This window comes from Phyllobates terribilis, unplaced genomic scaffold (genome assembly GCF_046119375.1).
Source record: "Phyllobates terribilis strain yellow unplaced genomic scaffold, ASM4611937v1 Scaffold_4__5_contigs__length_816908805, whole genome shotgun sequence".
NCBI lineage: Eukaryota > Metazoa > Chordata > Amphibia > Anura > Dendrobatidae > Phyllobates > Phyllobates terribilis.
Window position 1 is genome coordinate 304,030,269 of NW_027362764.1, and position 18,498 is coordinate 304,048,766.

The window sequence follows — 18,498 nt, forward strand, 5'->3', positions numbered from 1 at the left end:
AAAAACGCATTGCAGACCTTATCCCAGCATTTTCTATGATAATTTGCAAGATTTGTGCACAGGATCAGCAATTTTCCTAACAGAATTTCATGTGTGTTTAAATAAGCAACATGTCCATTCTTTGTGTGTTTTTTCCTGTGTTTTTCCTATACAATGCATTTGAAAAAACATATAGCAAATCTGCAGGCAAAAACGCATCAAAAAGGCATCGAAAACGCTGCGGAATTTCTGCAGCGTTTTTGCTGCCAAGAGGTGCAGAACCTTGTAGAAACGCTGCAGGAATTTCTGCAAGCAAATACTGATCATGCTCACATACCTTTAGTCCATAAGAGCAGGGTCCTCTTCTTTCTGTACCAGTCTGTCATTGTTAGTTTGTTCACTGTATTTTACATTTGTATCCTGTATGTATTTGTATCTCATGTACAGCACCATGGAAATAATGGTGCTCTAAAAATAAATAATAATAATAATATGGAAAGTACATTTCGTACAGTACTTATCTAAGAGTATAGTACGAAATATTAGTTTTAGGCTATGTGCCCACGTTGCGGACCTGAAGCATATTTTTTACGCTTCTCCCTGGCGGGAAAATCGCATGCGGATATTACATGCGGTTTTCCCGCCAGGTAGAAGCGTTTGTGAGGCGTCTTTGCATGCATTTCCGCATGCGGGTTATCAAGCACTTCTCCAAGCATCACTTGGAAAAGTGCTTGACAACTTGTTCAGAATGGTAAAAAATAAAAAAATAAACTTTATACTCACCTTCTGATGCATTCTCTGCCCCGTCCGGAGTCTTGAGCGGCTCACGCTGTTGTGTGCAGGACCTGCGGTGACGTCATTGAGTCATGTGGTGGGTCACATGACTCAATGACGTGGCAGGTCCTTCAGACAACAGCGCGACGGAGGGAAAACATCAGAAGATAAGTATAAACTTTATTTTATTCTTTTTTTTACAGGTTCTTTGGTACCCAGGTCTGGAGGAGAGTCTCCTCTCCTCCAGACTTGGGTACCATCCGCACATTGATTCCGCAGCGCTTCCGCAAAATTAATGAACATGCTGCGGATTTTTGACTGCAGCATATATGCTGCAGAAAAATCCGCAGCATGGGCATTGACATTGCGGAATGCCATTGGGGACCATGGGGTGCGGATCTACATGCGTTTTTCAAGCGTTTACGCTGCGGAAATTCCGCAGCATATACGCTTGAAAAACGCTACGTGGGCACACAGCCTTATATGAAGTTTGAATGGCACCATCTTGAGTTGTTGTTAAAAATTGAGCTGCTTCTTTTGTGATGAGGACTGGAAAAGAATGTCAACATTATTTTTTAGGTTTCGTTTTTAAAGGTTTCTTTGTGTGACATGGTAATTTGGTTAATACGATTACAGAAATATCAAATTAGTATTTGTTATGTTTTACTACTTTAACACAAAAAAATGATGTTTTTATGTTGCCATATTCTGAGACCCATAAAGTTTTAATTTTCTGTTAACAGAGAAGTGTAAGGGGCTTGCATTTTGAATGATGCGCTCACATTTTTATTTGTATCATATTGGCGTATATTAGACTTTTTGATCTTTTCTTGCTTCTCAGAAAAAGGGATGATTCATGACGATGTGTTCTCTGAACAAAGCTCCTTAGAGTGGATGAAGAAGACTGGGATCATCTTGGGACCTCCATATAATGGATTATGGCTGACATTGTGGATTATTTTTTTTTTACTATTATTTTTTTAATAAATGAGGAAAAGAGGGAAATTGTTGGGAAGTATTTTTTTCAAATAAAGATTTTTTTCGGTGTGTTTTCTTTTCTTTTTACTTACTGGGTTAGTAATGGGGGTATCTTATCCTCTTCATTACTAACCCGTGGGCTTGATGTCAGCAGAAATTATTCATCTGACATCAACCCCACAATCCCCTTAACCCGATTGCCACAGCACCAGGGCAATTGGGAAGAGCCAAGGCCACAGGCCAGAATTGGCGCATCTAATGGATGCGCCATTTCTGGGCTGGCTGAGGGATGGTCTTATTAGGTTGAGAAGGGGTCAATATGCATGGACTTTCCTATCCTATTAATATCAGCATCCAGCTGTCTCCTTACGTGGTTATTAAAAATACGAGGGAGTATGTTTGAACACATACTCTTTCACCATGTTGTGGAAACGCTGCCTCCTGCTAATATGGGCAGTAACACATGTAGGTGCCGGATGTCAAGGTCATTAAGTTTTCCAAATTGCGGCAATTGCTAACCCTGCCTTTCAAGGAGGTGCTGGTGCCCCAGCTGTGTTGGCGACTTCCTCCTCCGCCTCTTCCTTGTTCTTCTGCTGAGCCCCAGCTCTCAGGTGAGAACGGCGTCACTAGTGCCTCTACCAGCATGCACTTGTATTCCTGTATATTCTGATAGCGCTCCAGTAACAGAAGTAATGATAGTTAGTGTTGAGCCACCCCCGTAGTGTTCGGGTTCGGTTCGGTTCGTCGAACACCGGGATGTTCGAGGAACTGTTCATCGAACTGTTCGTCGAACACCTTAGAACACCGTCGAACACCGTTAAAACCAATGGCAGGCAAACAAAAACACATAGAAACACATAGAAAACACCTTCAAAGGTGTCTAAAAGCTGACAAACTGCTCAGAAGACGCTCTCTTTAAAAAAGCCGGCCGGCAATTCAGCAGCGGCATACACCGATACCCGACAATTTAGACAAGAAGGAATAGAGCATCACACATAGATTAGATAGATAGAAACATGTCAGTCACACATATAAGAAGCACAGTGAAAGTGTTGGTTACTGTACTTGTCATTTAGTGTAAAGGATTTATTTAAAAAAATATTAGTGTTTTCATGCACCGTCTCTTTAAAAAAGCCGGCCGGCAATTCAGCATCTGTACCCGACAATTTAGAATAGAAAGAATAGAGGATCACACATAGATTAGATAGATAGAAACATGTCAGTCACATATATAAGAAGTAGAGTGATGGTGTTGATTACTGTACTTGTCATTTAGTGTTAAAATAAAGGATTTATTTAAAAAAAAATTGGCGTGGGGGTCCCCGTAATTTTAGGCTCTAGCTGAGGTTAAGCAGACAGCTGGGGCAGATGTTTGAAGCCTGGGAAGGGGGTAATACCCACGGAGCTTCCCAGACTACTAATATCAGCCCCCAGCTGAATACCTAGCCTTTACTAGCTATTAAAATGGGGGACCCCCCCAAAAAAATGACGTGGGGTCCCCCCTATTTTAATAGCTAGCAAAGGCTAGGCAGACAGCTGGGGGCTGATATTAATAGCCCAGGAAGGGTACCATGAATATTGGCCCCCTCCCAGGCTAGAAACACCAGCCGTCAGCCGCCCCAGAAATGGCGCATCCATAGGATGCGCCAATTCTGGCACTTAGACTCGCTCTTCCCACTGCCCTGTAGCGGTGGCAGTGGGGTAATAGGGTTGGGGTTGATGTCAGCTTATAATGCCAGCTGACATCAAGCCCAGGTTAGTAATGGAGAGGCGTCTATAAGACACCCCCATTACTAACCCCATAGTCAAAGTTAAAAAAAAAAACACAAACACCCAGAATAAAGTCCTTTAATTGAAATAAACACACAATTCTTTATTGTTCTAAATTAAACCATACTTACCGTCACGCCCATTCCAGCTGAAGCCAACGATCTCCTGCAATAAAAGAAAAATAATAAACCAACCTCATCCTTACCTTTCCATGGTTCCCACGATGGCTTCAGCTCTGCTACATCGAGATGACAGACTGGACCGCAGCAGAACGCTGCCATCCAGCCTGTCATCCCGCAGACACTGAGAAGCGCAGGCTTGCTTGCGCTCCTCAGTGTATCGCTGTGACGGCATCCAGATGAGCCGACAATGAACTCGGCTCACCTCATGCACGTCACTGACAGCGTGGGAGAATTCTCCTGCACTCAGAGCTTCAGCGTGAGAATTTTCCCACGCTGTCAGTGACGTGCATGAGGTGAGCTCATGTCCAATGAACTCAGCTCACCTCATGTACGTCACTGACAGCGTGGGAGAATTCTCACGCTGAAGCGCTGAGTGCAGGAGAATTTTCCCACGCTGTCAGTGATGTGCATGAGGCTGATATTTAAATTTGGCGCACAAATCGGTGATTGGTCGCGGGCAGCGTCCGCGACCAATCAGCACGGTAGTGTTTAACTTTGGCGGCAAGATCAGTGATTGGTCACGCGCCAAGACCGCGACCAATCACCGATTTGGGCGCCACATTTAAATATCGGCCGCGACCAATCAGCACAGCGTTGTTTAAATGTGGATCCAAGATCGGTGATTGGTCGCGACCGATATTTAAATTTGGCGCACAAATCTGTGATTGGTTGCGGGCAGCGTCCGCGACCAATCAGCACAGTAGTGTTTAACTTTGGCGGCAAGATCAGTGATTGGTCGCGGTCAAGACGGCGACCAATCACCGATTTGTGCGGCACATTTAAATAGCGGCTGCGACCAATTGGATGTCAGCGCCGCTCCCCGGTCCTCCCTTCACACCCTAGCCGCTGATGTCCCCACAGTATCCGCATGGTGTTACAAAGGTCCGGACATTTGTGTTAAAAATCGCTGATTGGTCGCTGGCGCTGCCCGTGACCAATCACCGATTTGGGCGCCAAATTTAAATATCAGCCGCAACCAATCACCTATTTGGGCGCCAAATTTAAATATCCTCCGCGACCAATCACCCATCTTGGCTCCACATTTAAACACCGCTGTACTGATTGGTCGCGGACGCTATTTAAATGTGGCGCCAAAATCGGTGATTGGTCGCGCCCAGCGTCGGCGACCAATCAGCACAGCGGTGTTTAAATGTGGAGCCAAGATCGGTGATTGGTTGCGGCCGATATTTAAATTTGGCGCCCAAATCGGTGATTGGTCGCGGGCAGCGCCAGCGACCAATCAGCGATTTTTAACACAAATGTCCGGATCTTTGTAACACCATGCGGATACTGTGGGGACATCAGCGGCTAGGGTGTGAAGGGAGGACCGGGGAGCGGCGCTGCGGGTCGGGATACTTCTGCTGCGAGCGCCCGCTCATGTCCCGGCTTCTCGCAACGGAAGTATCCGACCAGCCAGCGGCGCTCCCCGGTCCTCACCAATACGATTAGCTGATTGGTCGCGCTCTCCGCACGCGACCAATCAGTGATCTTGGCGCTAAAGTTAAACACCGCTCTGCTGATTGGTCGCGGACGCTGCCCGCGACCAATCACCGATTTGGGCGCCACATTTAAATAGCGGCCGCGACCAATCAGCGAGCTTGGCGCCAAATTTAAACAACGCTCTGCTGATTGGTCGCGGACGCCAGACGCGTCCAATCAGTGAGATTGGCGCCAAATTTAAACAACGCTCTGCTGATTGGTCGCGGAGTCCAGCCGCGACCAATCAGCGAGATTGGCGCCAAATTTAAACCCCGCTCTGCTAATTGGTCGCGGATGCCGGCCGCGACTAATCAGCATTATTGGCGCCAAATTTAAACACCGCTCTGCTGATTGCGCCGGGTCAGCCGCATACATATTCTAGAATACCCGATGCGTTAGAATCGGGCCACCATCTAGTTTCATGAAATAATTTTTAAAAAAATTGACGTGGGGCTTCGCACTATATTTGTGTCCAGCCAGGTACAGCAGGCAGGAACGGGCTGCCCCCAACCACCAGCTGCCTATTTGTACCTGGCCGGACACAACAATGTAGGGAAGCCCTTTTTTTCTTAATTATTTCATGAATTTCATGAAATAATTAAAAAAAAAAATACGTGGGGCTTCGCCCTATTTTTGTGTCCAGCCAGGTACAACTAGGCAGCTGGGGGCTGGAATCTGCAGCGCAGGGAGACCCAAGCTTTCTGGGCCCCACCCGCTGCAAATTGCAGTCCGCAGCCACCCCGGAAAATGGCGTATTCATAGAAGCGCCATCTTCTGGCGCTGTACCCAACTCATCCAGGGCCCTGGTGCGGTGGCTCACTGGGTAATAAAGGGGTTAGGGCCAGCTTGGCATTATCAGCTGGCCCTAAGCCCGAAATTCATGGAGTCACGCCAATATTAGACATGACCACTATGAATTTCTAGTAAAGTATTTTAAAAAAAACACAACACCCAGAAAAAAGTCCTTTAATTGAAATAAACACACAATTCTTTATTGTTCTAAATTAAACCATACTTACCATCACGCCCATTCCAGCTGAAGCCAACGATCTCCTGCAATAAAAGAAAAATAATAAAGCAACCTCATCCTTACCTTTCCATGGTTCCCAGGACAGCTTCAGCTCTGCTACATCGAGATGACAGGCTGGACCGCAGCAGAACGCTGCCATCCAGCCTGTCATCCCGCAGACACTGAGAAGCGCAGGCTTGCTTGCGCTCCTCAGTGTCTGGCTGTGACGACATCCAGATGAGCCGAGGTCATGTCCAATGAACTCAGCTCACCTCATGTACGTCACTGACAGCGTGGAAGAATTCTCCTGCACTCAGCGCTTCAGCGTGAGAATTCTCCCACGCTGTCAGTGACGTACATGAGGTCATCTGAGTTCAATGGACAAGAATGAGCTCACCTCATGCACGTCACTGACAGCGTGGGAAAATTCTCCTGCACTCAGCGCTTCAGCGTGAGAATTTTCCCACGCTGTCAGTGACGTGCATGAGGTGAGCTCATTCATGTCCAATGAACTCGGCTCACCTCATGCACGTCACTGACAGCGTGGGAAAATTCTCACGCTGAAGCGCTGAGTGCAGGAGAATTCTCCCACGCTGTCAGTGACGTGCATGAGGTGAGCCGAGTTCATTGTCGGCTCATCTGGATGCCGTCACAGCGAGACACTGAGGAGCGCAAGCATGCCTGCGCTTCTCAGTGTCCGCGGGATGACAGGCTGGATGGCAGCGTTCTGCTGCGGTCCAGCCTGTCATCTCGATGTAGCAGAGCTGAAGCTGTCGTGGGAACCATGGAAAGGTAAGGATGATGTTGCTTTATTATTTTACTTTTATTGCAGGAGATCGTTGGCTTCAGCTGGAATGGACGTGGTGGTAAGTATGGTTTAATTTAGAACAATAAAGGATTGTGTCTTTATTTCAATTAAAGGACTTTATTCTGGGTGTTTGTGTTTTCTTTTAACTTTGACTATGGGGTTAGTAATGGGGGTGTCTTATAGACGCCTCTCCATTACTAACCTGGGCTTGATGTCAGCTGGCATTATAAGCTGACATCAACCCCAGCCCTATTACCCCACTGCCACCGCTACAGGGCAGTGGGAAGAGCGAGTCTAAGTGCCAGAATTGGCGCATCCTATGGATGCGCCATTTCTGGGGCGGCTGACGGCTGGTGTTTCTAGCCTGGGAGGGGGCCAATATTCATGGTACCCTTACTGGGCTATTAATATCAGCCCCCAGCTGTCTGCCTAGCCTTTGCTAGCTATTAAAATAGGGGGGACCCCACGTCATTTTTTTTGGGGGGTCCCCCATTTTAATAGCTAGTAAAGGCTAGGTATTCAGCTGGGGGCTGATATTAGTAGCCTGGGAAGCTCCGTGGGTATTACCCCCTTCCCAGGCTTCAAACATCTGCCCCAGCCGTCTGCTTAACCTCCGCTAGAGCCTAAAATTACGGGGAACCCCACGCCAATTTTTTTTTAAATAAATCCTTTATTTTAACACTAAATGACAAGTACAGTAATCAACACTATCACTGTACTTCTTATATATGTGACTGACATGTTTCTATCTATCTAATCTATGTGTGATGCTCTATTCCTTCTATTCTAAATTGTCGGGTACAGATGCTGAATTGCCTGCCGGCTTTTTTAAAGAGACAGTGCATGAAAACACTATTATTTTTTTTAATAAATCCTTTACACTAAATGACAAGTACAGTAAGCAACACTGTCACTGTACTTCATATATATGTGACTGACATGTTTCTATCTATCTAATCTATGTGTGATTCTCTATTCTTTCTATTCCAAATTGTCGGGTACCGCTGCTGAATTGCCGGCCGGCTTTTTTAAAGAGACGGTGCATGAAAACACTATTATTTTTTTTGATAAATCCTTTACACTAAATGACAAGTACAGTAAGCAACACTGTCACTGTACTTCATATATATGTGGCTGACATGTTTCTATCTATCTAATCTATGTGTGAAGCTTTATTCTTTCGGTTCTAAATTGTCGGGTACCGGTGTATGCCGCTGCTGAATTGCCGGCTTTTCATGTTTCACTGTGAGCACTGTTCCCATCGATTTGGGCAATCACTGTAATGCCACAACCACCATGGCTGTGGCATTACAGTGAGTGGCAGACAATCCCTGCATGATTGGTGCTCTAAATAGCGCCAGACATGCAGGACACGCTTTTGGTGCACGAACAGTTATCGAACATAACCTCGAACAGCCGAATTTTTTGCAAATCGTTCGGGTTCGTCGAACAACTCGAACACCGCCCAAAACAGCTCGAATTTGAGATTGGCGAACAGTTCTAGTCGAACACCGCTCATCTCTAATGATAGTACACTGTCCTTGTAGCAGGGATCCAGCAGGGTGGCCACCCACAAATCAGCACTAGTAACAATACGGGCAACTCCGATGTCATTGCGCAGGCACTGCAGCATGTATTGGCTAATGTGTGCCAGTCTGTCCAGAGGCAGCGACAAGCTGTCCTCAGTGGGAGGTGTATGCTCTGGTTCCTCTGTATCCCCCCAGCCATGCTCCTGTGATGTCCGTGAGCAGTTTTGAGTGCCACCCTGCTGTGTACATCGGTTTCTCATCTTCCAAAACTGTTCCCTGGCCAGACCATTGTGTATCCAGTCGCTGTTGGTACAAGAACCCACCCTCTGAGCCATGTGTGGATGACAGGCCTGATAACGGAAAAAATGGTCTCTGTTTCTTCTGCTCCTCTTCCTCCTGTGCCACTATCTCATGCATCATTGCCTGAAATGTTGTTTACAGCAGGCATACAAGTGGCATAGTAATGATGATGATGGCGTCATCATCAGAGTTGGCCATGTTGCTGGAATATGCGAAGCAGCACAACAAGGCACACACATCCCGCATGGAGGCCCACTCATTGGTGGTGAAGTGGGATTGCTCCACAGTGCGACTCACCAGTGCGTGCAGCAGCTGAAACTGCACTATTGCCTGCTGCTACTCACACAGCCTCTCCAGCATATGCAAGGTGGAGTCCCACCTTGTTGGTACATCGCATACGTATGGTGAGCAGGAAAACAGAAGTACAGCACAGACAGGCAAGCCGAAGCAGGGTGAGAACGCCAAAAGAGCACACACACCGCCCGCACATTCACCAGCAGCTCTGATATATCACAGCAATTTTTAAGGAAGCTCTGCACCACCAAGGGCAGGCAAGGGATGTGTGTCAAACTGGCTAGGCCCAGATATGGTTTGAGATTTCGCCCATTATCGCACACCATAAGGCTTGAGGTTCAGAGGCACCAATGACTCATCTGTCTGCTGTTTGATCCCCGTCCACAATTGCTGTGCGATGTGGGATCTGTCCCCTAGAAAGAGGAGTTTAAGAACAGCCTTCTGTGATTTCACCCTGGATATGCTGAAGTTGGTGGTGCAGGTCATACTGTGAGCAGAGGAGGAAGTGGTGGAGGAAGCGGATTAGGAGAAAGAGGCAACCTGTACAGAGGAATGTCCAGCAATTCTCGGTGGTGGTAGGACATGAGCTGAAACGCCTTCCACCTCTGGCCCAGCCCGCACTACATTTACCGAATGAGCAGTTAGGGAGATGTAACGACTCTGCCCATGCTTACTGGTCCATGTATCAGTGGTTATGTTGACCTTGCCACTGATGGCGTTGCGCAGTGCACACCTGATTTGGTCTGCCACATGTGTGTGCAGGGCAGGAATGGCCCGCTTGGAAAAGTAGTAGTTGCTGGGAACAACATATTGTGGGACAGCCACTGCCATCAGTTGTTTAAACTGTCCATCTCTACCAGCCAGAAGGGCAGCATTTTGAAGGCCAGTAATTTGGGAATGCTGTCATTCAGGACCATGTCTCGTGGGTGGGTAGGAGGTATTTCCTCTTTCTCTCAAGGGTTTGAGGGATGGAAAGCTGAACACTTCCATGGGACGGTGTGGAGATGCTTGGTGATAGTGGTGATGTCACATCCTCTCTTTGCAGGGAGGCAGGTGGCCCAGGTGATCATGAGCTGGAGGAGGAGGATGAGACCGCATCAGAATAAGGAGCAGGAAGATGCTCAGATCTCTCATGCTTTTCAAGATGTGTACTCCACTGCACCTCATGCTTAGATATCAGATGCCTCATCATGCAGGTGGTGCTTATGTTTAGAAGTTTTATGTCTCGCTGAAGGCTCTGAAGGCTCTGCATGCAAACCACCTGTCGCTTGTCATCAGGACATTGCCAAAAGAAATCCCATGGTGTGCTCATTCCCTTGGCACGGTGGGCAGTAGCAGTTGATGTACTGGCTAGGGGCTGGCCCCTATGCTTTTCCACCCTGCTCCCTCTTTTGCTGTGCTGCTGGGGCAGCGTGACCATCTCCTCTTCCTACGAACTGAGAACGTCACAATGATGGCCTTTCGTTCCATGTGAGGTCTAGGACCTCATCATCCCCCGCATCATTTCCACCCACTCCGCACCCCTGTCCTCCTTGCCGGTCTGCACACTGCAGAAAGATGCAGCAGTTGGCAGTTGGCACCTGTGTTTCTTCATCCTCAGAGATGTGCTGTGGTGGTCCACTCACCGTGTGCACTGGCCCTCCTGTGTACTCATCCTCCAACATAACAAGTGGATTGTCATTAGTGCACTCTGTCTCTTCCACTTGTGGGGCAGGGCCAGGTGGGTGGGCCACGGAACCCCAGCCAGTGGAGTCATCAAAAAGCAGAAAAGACTGATGCTTGATTTGAGGCTCAGACAGCATGGATTTTTTGCAAGGGGGTGAGGTGGAAGAATGATGACCATGGTCATCAGGTGCCAAATCAGCTCTTTCTGTAGTGGACCAGGTGGAAGACAATGTGAAGGAAGTGGAGGCACTTTCAGCCATCCAGTCTAACACCGCCTCAATATGTTGTGGCCTCACCATTCTGCCAGCGATACTTGAGCCTACGAAATGATGCAGAACATCCTGTCACCTGTGTGCATCTGAGGAAGGTCTTTCACTTGGGCACGTAACTGTCACGGGTGTGTCAAAGGGGACAGACAGTCGCCATGCAGTTAGTTGCAGGAGATCACTACATTTGGCATTACTGACATCTTCTTAGACGCTGTCTCTAGGACCCAGCAGCTACCTCCCTCTGGCTAATTAACACCCTGCCTGGGTGTATAAATACCTGCTGTGTTTCAGAGGATAGTGCCGGTGATATTCATTACTACCTTTGAACCTGTGAAAGCTTTAGCAGGAGCAGTACTTCGTCCTCTCTGGAGCTTGAGGGCGTATGCACATTTGTCTGGAGTTCGTCGAAAGCTAAGCAATTTTCCCCGGTTTGTCCACCCCTATTGTCTATAGTGTTTAGTGGAGATTGACTAGTGCTCATCTCCTCCCTTCCCTAGCCTTAGTCATATGCCCATGAAAGACTGGGTGAGGCATGTGTGCGGTGATTGGTGAAGAGCCAATACAGGGACATTAGGGGAGACAGGGTAACCGTAGATCAACCTAGGAGGTCTCCACTTCCCCCCTTTCCCTAGAGTCTGGGCTCCCTTTCCTTCTTCCTTTTGTGTTGCACTAAGTCTTTCCCACACCTTGCGTGACAGTAACAGGCACAAAACGACCATGTCCTCTCCTTACAGCAGCTCCACCATCACCACCAGCAGCATCACGAACACGTCCCTTATTATATGCTCTCTTCCTGTTTATGGCCACTATACGACAGGCTGTAAGTGCACTGTTCACCAGACTGTAAGGGCACTAAGCACCAGGCTTTACAGGCAGTATGCACCAGGCTGGAAGGGCACTCTACAAAGGCTGGAAGTGCACTGTGCACCAGGCTGCATGGACACTCTACAAAGGCTGTATGTACACTGTCGACCAGGCTGTACAGGCACTTACAAAGGCTGGAAGGCACTGTGCATCAGGTTGTATGGGCACTCTACAAAGACTAGAAGTGCACTGTGCACCAGGCTGTACGGGCACTGTGTACCAGTCTGTATGGGCACTCTACAAAGGCTGAAAGTGCACTGTGCACCAGGCTGTACAGACACTCTACAAAGGCTGTATGGGCACTTTACAAAGGCTGGAAATGCACTGTGCACCAGTCTGTACGGGCACTCTACAAAGGCTGAAAGTGCACTGTGCACCAGGCTGTACAGTCACTCTACAAAGGTTGGAAATGCACTGTGCACCAGTCTGTATGGGCACTCTACAAAGGCTATAAGTGAATTGTGCACCAGGCTATATGAGCACTCTACAAAGGTTGCACGTGCACTGCGCACCAGGTTATACGGGTGCTCTACAAAGGTTGTAAGCACTGTGCACCAGGCTGTGTGCATACTCTACAAAGGCTGTAAGTGCACTGTGCACCAGGTTCTATGGGCACTATACAAAGGTTGTAAGTGCACTGTGCACCAGGCTGTATAGGAACTCTACAAAGGCTGTAAGTGCACTATGCACCAGTCTCTATGGGCACTCTACAAAGGCTGTATTGGCACTCTACAAAATATGGAAGTGCACAGGCTGTATGGGCACTCAACAAAGGCTATAAGTGCACTGAGCACCAGGCTGTATGCACACTCTACAAAGGCTGTATGTGCACTGTGCACCAGGCTGTATGGGCACTCTGGACAATGCTGGAACTTCACTGTGCACCAGGCTGTACGGGAACTAATAAGCAGGCTGTAAAGAACAGAATAGGGGCTGTGTGCACTAGGCTGAACGGCACTCTTTTCTCCTGTCTTTATACAGGCCGGATCACATGCTATGCCGCCTAATCAGAGCCATGCCAATATTTGGCATGAGTGTGATTTGGCAGGAAGTGCCCACAGCCATAAAGCTTGGTGACTGGCTGACCTGCAGCCTTTTATCAAGCTTTTTAAGGCGCAGCCGAACCCCAACGCGGAAAAGGGCGTGGGTTTGAAGTCCATGTTCAGGATTCGGTACTGGACACTAGGTGTCCGGTACGGACCCCAAACTTTAGTGTTCAGGTTCGCCCATTCCTAGGGATGAACAAAAAAAATGTCTTGAATTGTTTTTATTTTTTTTAAGCCGTTCACTGTGAAGCACAGCTAACAAGTAAATTTTATGCTTCTGATTTCTTTTTCCATTGATGGAAATGTTAAGATGGAAATGGAGTGTAAATTAGCACCATTTTGAAGAATATAACATCATTTTAACAAACCTGTGCAATCAGCGTCCATATTTATGCTGCCATCAGGTTGACAAGGATAAACCTTGTGACAATAAGAATCACTTTTTAACACTTTTTTAATAATACAGAAAAGCTTTGATTCAGAGCTTAAAACTGCAACGGCATTTTTTATTTCCTTGCGTTTTTTTCAGGTTAGAGAAAAAAAGCACCAAAACCGCAAAGTTCAGCAGCGTCCTTGGGCCCACAGGGCGTGCATTTTTCATGAAATCACATCCACTTTGCTGGGACAGTTAAACACAGCAGAATTTCTTAATTTCTCTACAAAAAAAGCAGCAGAAAAAAACTTACCATTTACGCTACACGCGAACAAGACCTAAATTTCCAAGCAAAGTGGATGTGATTTCATTAAACCTCTGCCCTTTGTGCGCCTAAAGACGCTGCTGAACTTTGCAGTTTTGGTGCTTTTTTTTCATAGGCTTTTATGTGGAGCCTCGAAAAAACGCTGTTGCAGTTTTAAGCGCAGCATCAAAGCTTTTATGTAGTATTAAAAAAAACAGCTTTACATCATAGAAAGTGGAAAATGCATAAAAGAAAAGTAGCAAACACTCAATAATCAGAGAAGATTGTTATTGCATCTTGTGGTGAAGACACCTGCAGAAAATGTGTAGAAAAAAACAGTGGAAAAAACACAGCATTTACGCTACATGTGAACACAGCCTTAGCGTTACATTTTTATTACATTTTTCATTGGTTTATTAAAGAAAAAATATAAATTACGCCATTTTTTATGCCAATTACTGATCCCCTTTAATAATATGATCTAGGTGTTGCGCAAATCATTACAATTACACAGACAAAAATATGTCCGTGCTATCTGCTGATTAGTGATGTTTATTATTTTTTTTAAAAAAAGTGCATTAAAATGACATTATTGTCATAGTTTTTCATAATTTTATTTGTAATTTTATAGGAATGAAAAAAAATCTTTTATTCTCCCTCTAAAATCCTAGGACAGAAATACACTGCTCTGTACAATCTGCATGTGGAGTCAGAGCCTGCAATACAGATCAAGTACACAAAGTTCTCCCAGTGGCATCGCCAGAGCCTATGGCTTAATTGCTTTAGCTCTTTCCTGTAATGCTGAAGATTGTGGGTTCGAATCCTGGGAAGACTCACAAAAAAAGAAAAATTACTTTTTTGCAATTGCTTTTTATTTTTTTACTAGTTTTATAGCAATGAAAAAATCTGACTTTTTCTTCACCTCTAGTATACAGGGAACAAAGAAATACACTGTTATATACAAAGTATCTCTATGTACATGTATAACTTGCTTCTGGGTTCACTGCCTGCAATACAGCTCAAGATTACCAAATTCTCATATTTACATCATTGTGGGCTGTGGCTCATTGCTAGAGCTCTGGCCTGAGAATGTTATGTCGCAAGTTTGAGACTCAGGGTACCTGAAAAGAAGGGAATAATTTAATTTATGTACAAGTAGAGATGCTGCCCCATCCGAGGAGCTTTGATGAAGACGTTGGAGAGCAAAGAAGTGGTGATTATTACAAGTTAGAACAGTCCTGCTGAATCCAGGACAGTTGGGATCTATGATGAAGCATTACCCTAAGAGTGGAGCTGATTGTATGCATTTAATAATTATGAGCTTGTTCACCAAAACAAACAAAACTTTCAGGTATATCATTACCAAGTAGATTTAAGCTTTCTTACCCTGATGCTTTTCTGTATCCACTGAGTTCCAAAATTACTATGTATAAAACAGTAACAAAAAGAAGTAAAATCATTTTTGGCAATGAAGAGATGCGTAAAAAAATTGCCAACGTTAACGTGCCCACCACACATGACAAGAAAGCATAGTGAGCTGTGTCACACGGGCGTTCTTCCATTGTTTTATTTTCTCCATTTGGAGAAATAATCATAATGGAGCTGCTGGAATTTGCACTCCATGACCAAGGCATGCATCCAACCTGAAAAAAATGTATATAATTAATTAAGACATGTAAAAGCATGTAGTAATAACATGACGTGTACTTACAATTGGTTTATTTCATGCACAATGGCGTCAGTCAGTTTATAGTATTGATCTATAGCCCAATATAGTAGTAATTCAGGAGAAAATTGCATTACTTTAAGATGTAAAAGTGTCTTAGAAAGGCTTATTTCTTATCTAGAAATGCATTTTATTTCTTATCCACAATTCTTCATTATTAACTTCGCTTAGAAATATTAAGCATATTATTATTACTCACCACACATCCTTGGGCCACAGAGTAAATTAATACTACTATGAAAATACATAAAATGGTTCGTATTTGTATTGTTAGGCACCCTGGGAAGCACTGCAAGATAAAATGTGGGTAATTAGTCAATGCCATTTCCAAACCCCACCCCCCCAAAAAAAAACAAATTAAAAAATAAGCACTATATTTGTATAATGATTTTATACTGTGTCATGTTTAGTTTCTATACACTGTAATGCACATGAAAATAATGAATCTTTTACTTCCGGGCGATTTGTTTGTTTTTGCACTTCCACTTTTTCTCCTCTTCTTCCAAGAGCCATAAGGCTATGTGCCCACGATGCAGCAATGAAGCAGAAAATTTCTGCTTCATTTCTGCAAGTGAAAACACATGCGGAATTCCGCACGCGTTTATCGCGCGTTTATCGCGCGATTTCAACATGCGGAATTGCCTTGCGTTTTTTAATGCATTGAAAAAGGCAATTCCGCTTGCGGAAACGCAAAATTAATGAACATGCTGCGGATTTTTGAACGCAGCATAAACGCTGTGGAAAAATCCGCAGCGTGGGCATAGAACTTGCGGAATCCCCTTGGGGACCATAGGGAGCGGATTACCTAGCGTTTAGCAAGCATTTACGCTGCGGAAATTCCGCAGCATAAACGCTTGAAAAACGCTACGTGGGCACCCAGCCTAACTTTTTGATTTTTCCACCAACATAGCCATATAACGGCTTGTATTCTGCGGAACGAGTTGTAGTTTTGAAAGACTCCATTATTTTACCATAAAAGGCACTGGAAAATGGGGGGAAAAAATCTAAGTTTTTGCGGTTCTGTTTTTACAGTGCTTACACATAATGCGGTAAACAAATGACCTTGCAATATAATTTTCCATATTAGTACGATTGCATTGATACCAAACCTGTATTTCTTTTTTATTAAAGGGAGCCTGTCACCAGGTTATACCCATATGAAGTAAGGCCAGTACCTGTAAGTCCTGATATACAGCATTCTAACATGCTGTATATATGCATCCAATCCAATTAAGAAATACAGCCTTTATTATATTCATCTACAGGGCGGTCCGGTCCAATCGGCGTCACTGGCCTTGGTCCGGTGCCTCTTCTCTTCTTGCAATGTTGTCCTCCTTCTGTGCTTCGTGTGGATGACGTGTCCTACGTCATCCACACAATGTCCGGCATCGCGCTCCTGTTCAGGCGTACTTCTCTCTGCCCTGTCAAGGGAAGAGCAAAGTACTACAGTGCGCATGTGCAGGAAAAAGCCAAAGAGCATGGCTGTATGCACACTACAATACCAGCGACGCCCATCGGACTCGACCGCCCGGTAGGTGAGTATAATAAAAGGTGTTTTTCTTGTCTTGAAGGTCGGGTTGGGGGCATATATAAAGCATATTAAAATGCCATATATCAGGGCTGAAAGATACTGATCTTACCTCATATGGGAAAAACATGGTGACAGGTTCCCTTTTAAATGGTGAAAAAAAAATATATTGTAAAAAAAAATTGGTGTATGTCATCATGTTGTGTGACCTGTAATTTCTTTATTTTTCAGCTGATGGAGCTATGAGGGCAAGCTTATGGTTTTATTAATACCTTTTTTGAGGTAGATACAATGTTATGATCTCTTTTTATTGCAATTTTTTTAGGGAGGTGAGGCAACCTAAAGATAGCAAGTCTGGCATTTTGATTATTTTTCTCATTATGGCGTGTACAGTTGGTTTTAATTAATTTTATGCTTTGAAAGATAGAACTTTTACAGGTGTGTCAAAATCAAATACACTTATTCTTTCTATTTCTTTATTATTAATGGAGAAAAAGTGGGTGACTTGAACTTTTGTATTTTTTTCAGATTGTTAACATTTTTTTAATTTTTTACTGCCTTTAGATGACTTGAGGCCCCTGGTAGCAATGACCACACAATGGCCCCTCATAATTGAGTTTCAAGGGGATGACAGAAGCCAATATATGCACTGGCAATCGCGCTATATAAATGCAGATGTCAGCGATTCACAGCAGCATGTAAATAGTTAAAACTGCAACAGTCAGAGATAGCTCTGGTTGCTGCTGTTACACCAGATGCTGGCTTTGTATCATAGCCAGCATCTCCCTTGTATGTTGCGGGATGTTGAGGACCCGACATATACGTCACATTTCAGGATGGAGTAAATAAAATAGCATTTCATTTATTTGTAAGCATGTGAAATTTCCACAGTTATTAAAATAGTTAATTCACAAATTGTTAATTACACTTGGTTATTGCCATTAGTAATTAGATGGAAATCAGATAATGCTATGTAATATTAGTTCACTTTAGTTTCTTCTCTATTGTAGATGTTTGTATGATTTTAGGCACTTACTTTTAGGGTGTACACAGATTATATTCCATCACTAAAGGGTCAAACATTAAAAGAGAATATTATTCATCTTTCGGGTGACATTTGCATGCATTTTCCTTTTTGTAATTTTTAAAATGTAAAAAATGACAATATATATTTTTTTGGCCTAAAATAGAAAGTAAATATATCATCCTTAGCTTTAGGCCTTTTAGAGATCATTTTATCAACAACTTACTTATATGTTCACAATAACAGTAATTTTGACCAGGGGTGCCCAAATTAAATTGAAATTGACCCTATTAGTCTGTTTTTTGAAGAGTGAGAAGAAACGTAATGTAGACATTGGGTGCAAAGTACTCCAGCACTGTAAGGCAACTTTAACGATAATCCTATGGAGAGATCGTTTATTTTCTACAGTCTCAAACACAAAAGTTCTGAAAATATATTTACCTGCACTCGTGTGACATGTAGATACATGATACAAGCCACCAGGAAGCATATGCAGAGCACCAGGAGGACAAGGACAATAGTGCTTCTAGTAAAAACATAAAAAGAGCATTTATCTGTAAGCATGATAATAATATAATACATAAAGACCTTCATAGT

At 44.5% G+C, this 18,498-nt stretch overlaps 1 protein-coding gene across 2 annotated transcripts in view; it reads right to left on the bottom strand.

Annotated features, from left to right (window-relative positions):
• Positions 1 to 18,498, bottom strand: part of ADCY1 (adenylate cyclase 1) — a 743,884-nt gene that overhangs the window by 130,075 nt on the left and 595,311 nt on the right. For both annotated transcript variants that reach the window (XM_073678356.1, XM_073678357.1), the window contains 3 exons: positions 18,343 to 18,427; positions 15,549 to 15,638; positions 15,010 to 15,266 (listed from right to left, as the gene is read on the bottom strand). In XM_073678356.1, coding sequence (XP_073534457.1) covers positions 15,010 to 15,266; positions 15,549 to 15,638; positions 18,343 to 18,427 — 432 coding nt within the window. The remainder of the gene's footprint in view (positions 1 to 15,009; positions 15,267 to 15,548; positions 15,639 to 18,342; positions 18,428 to 18,498) is intronic.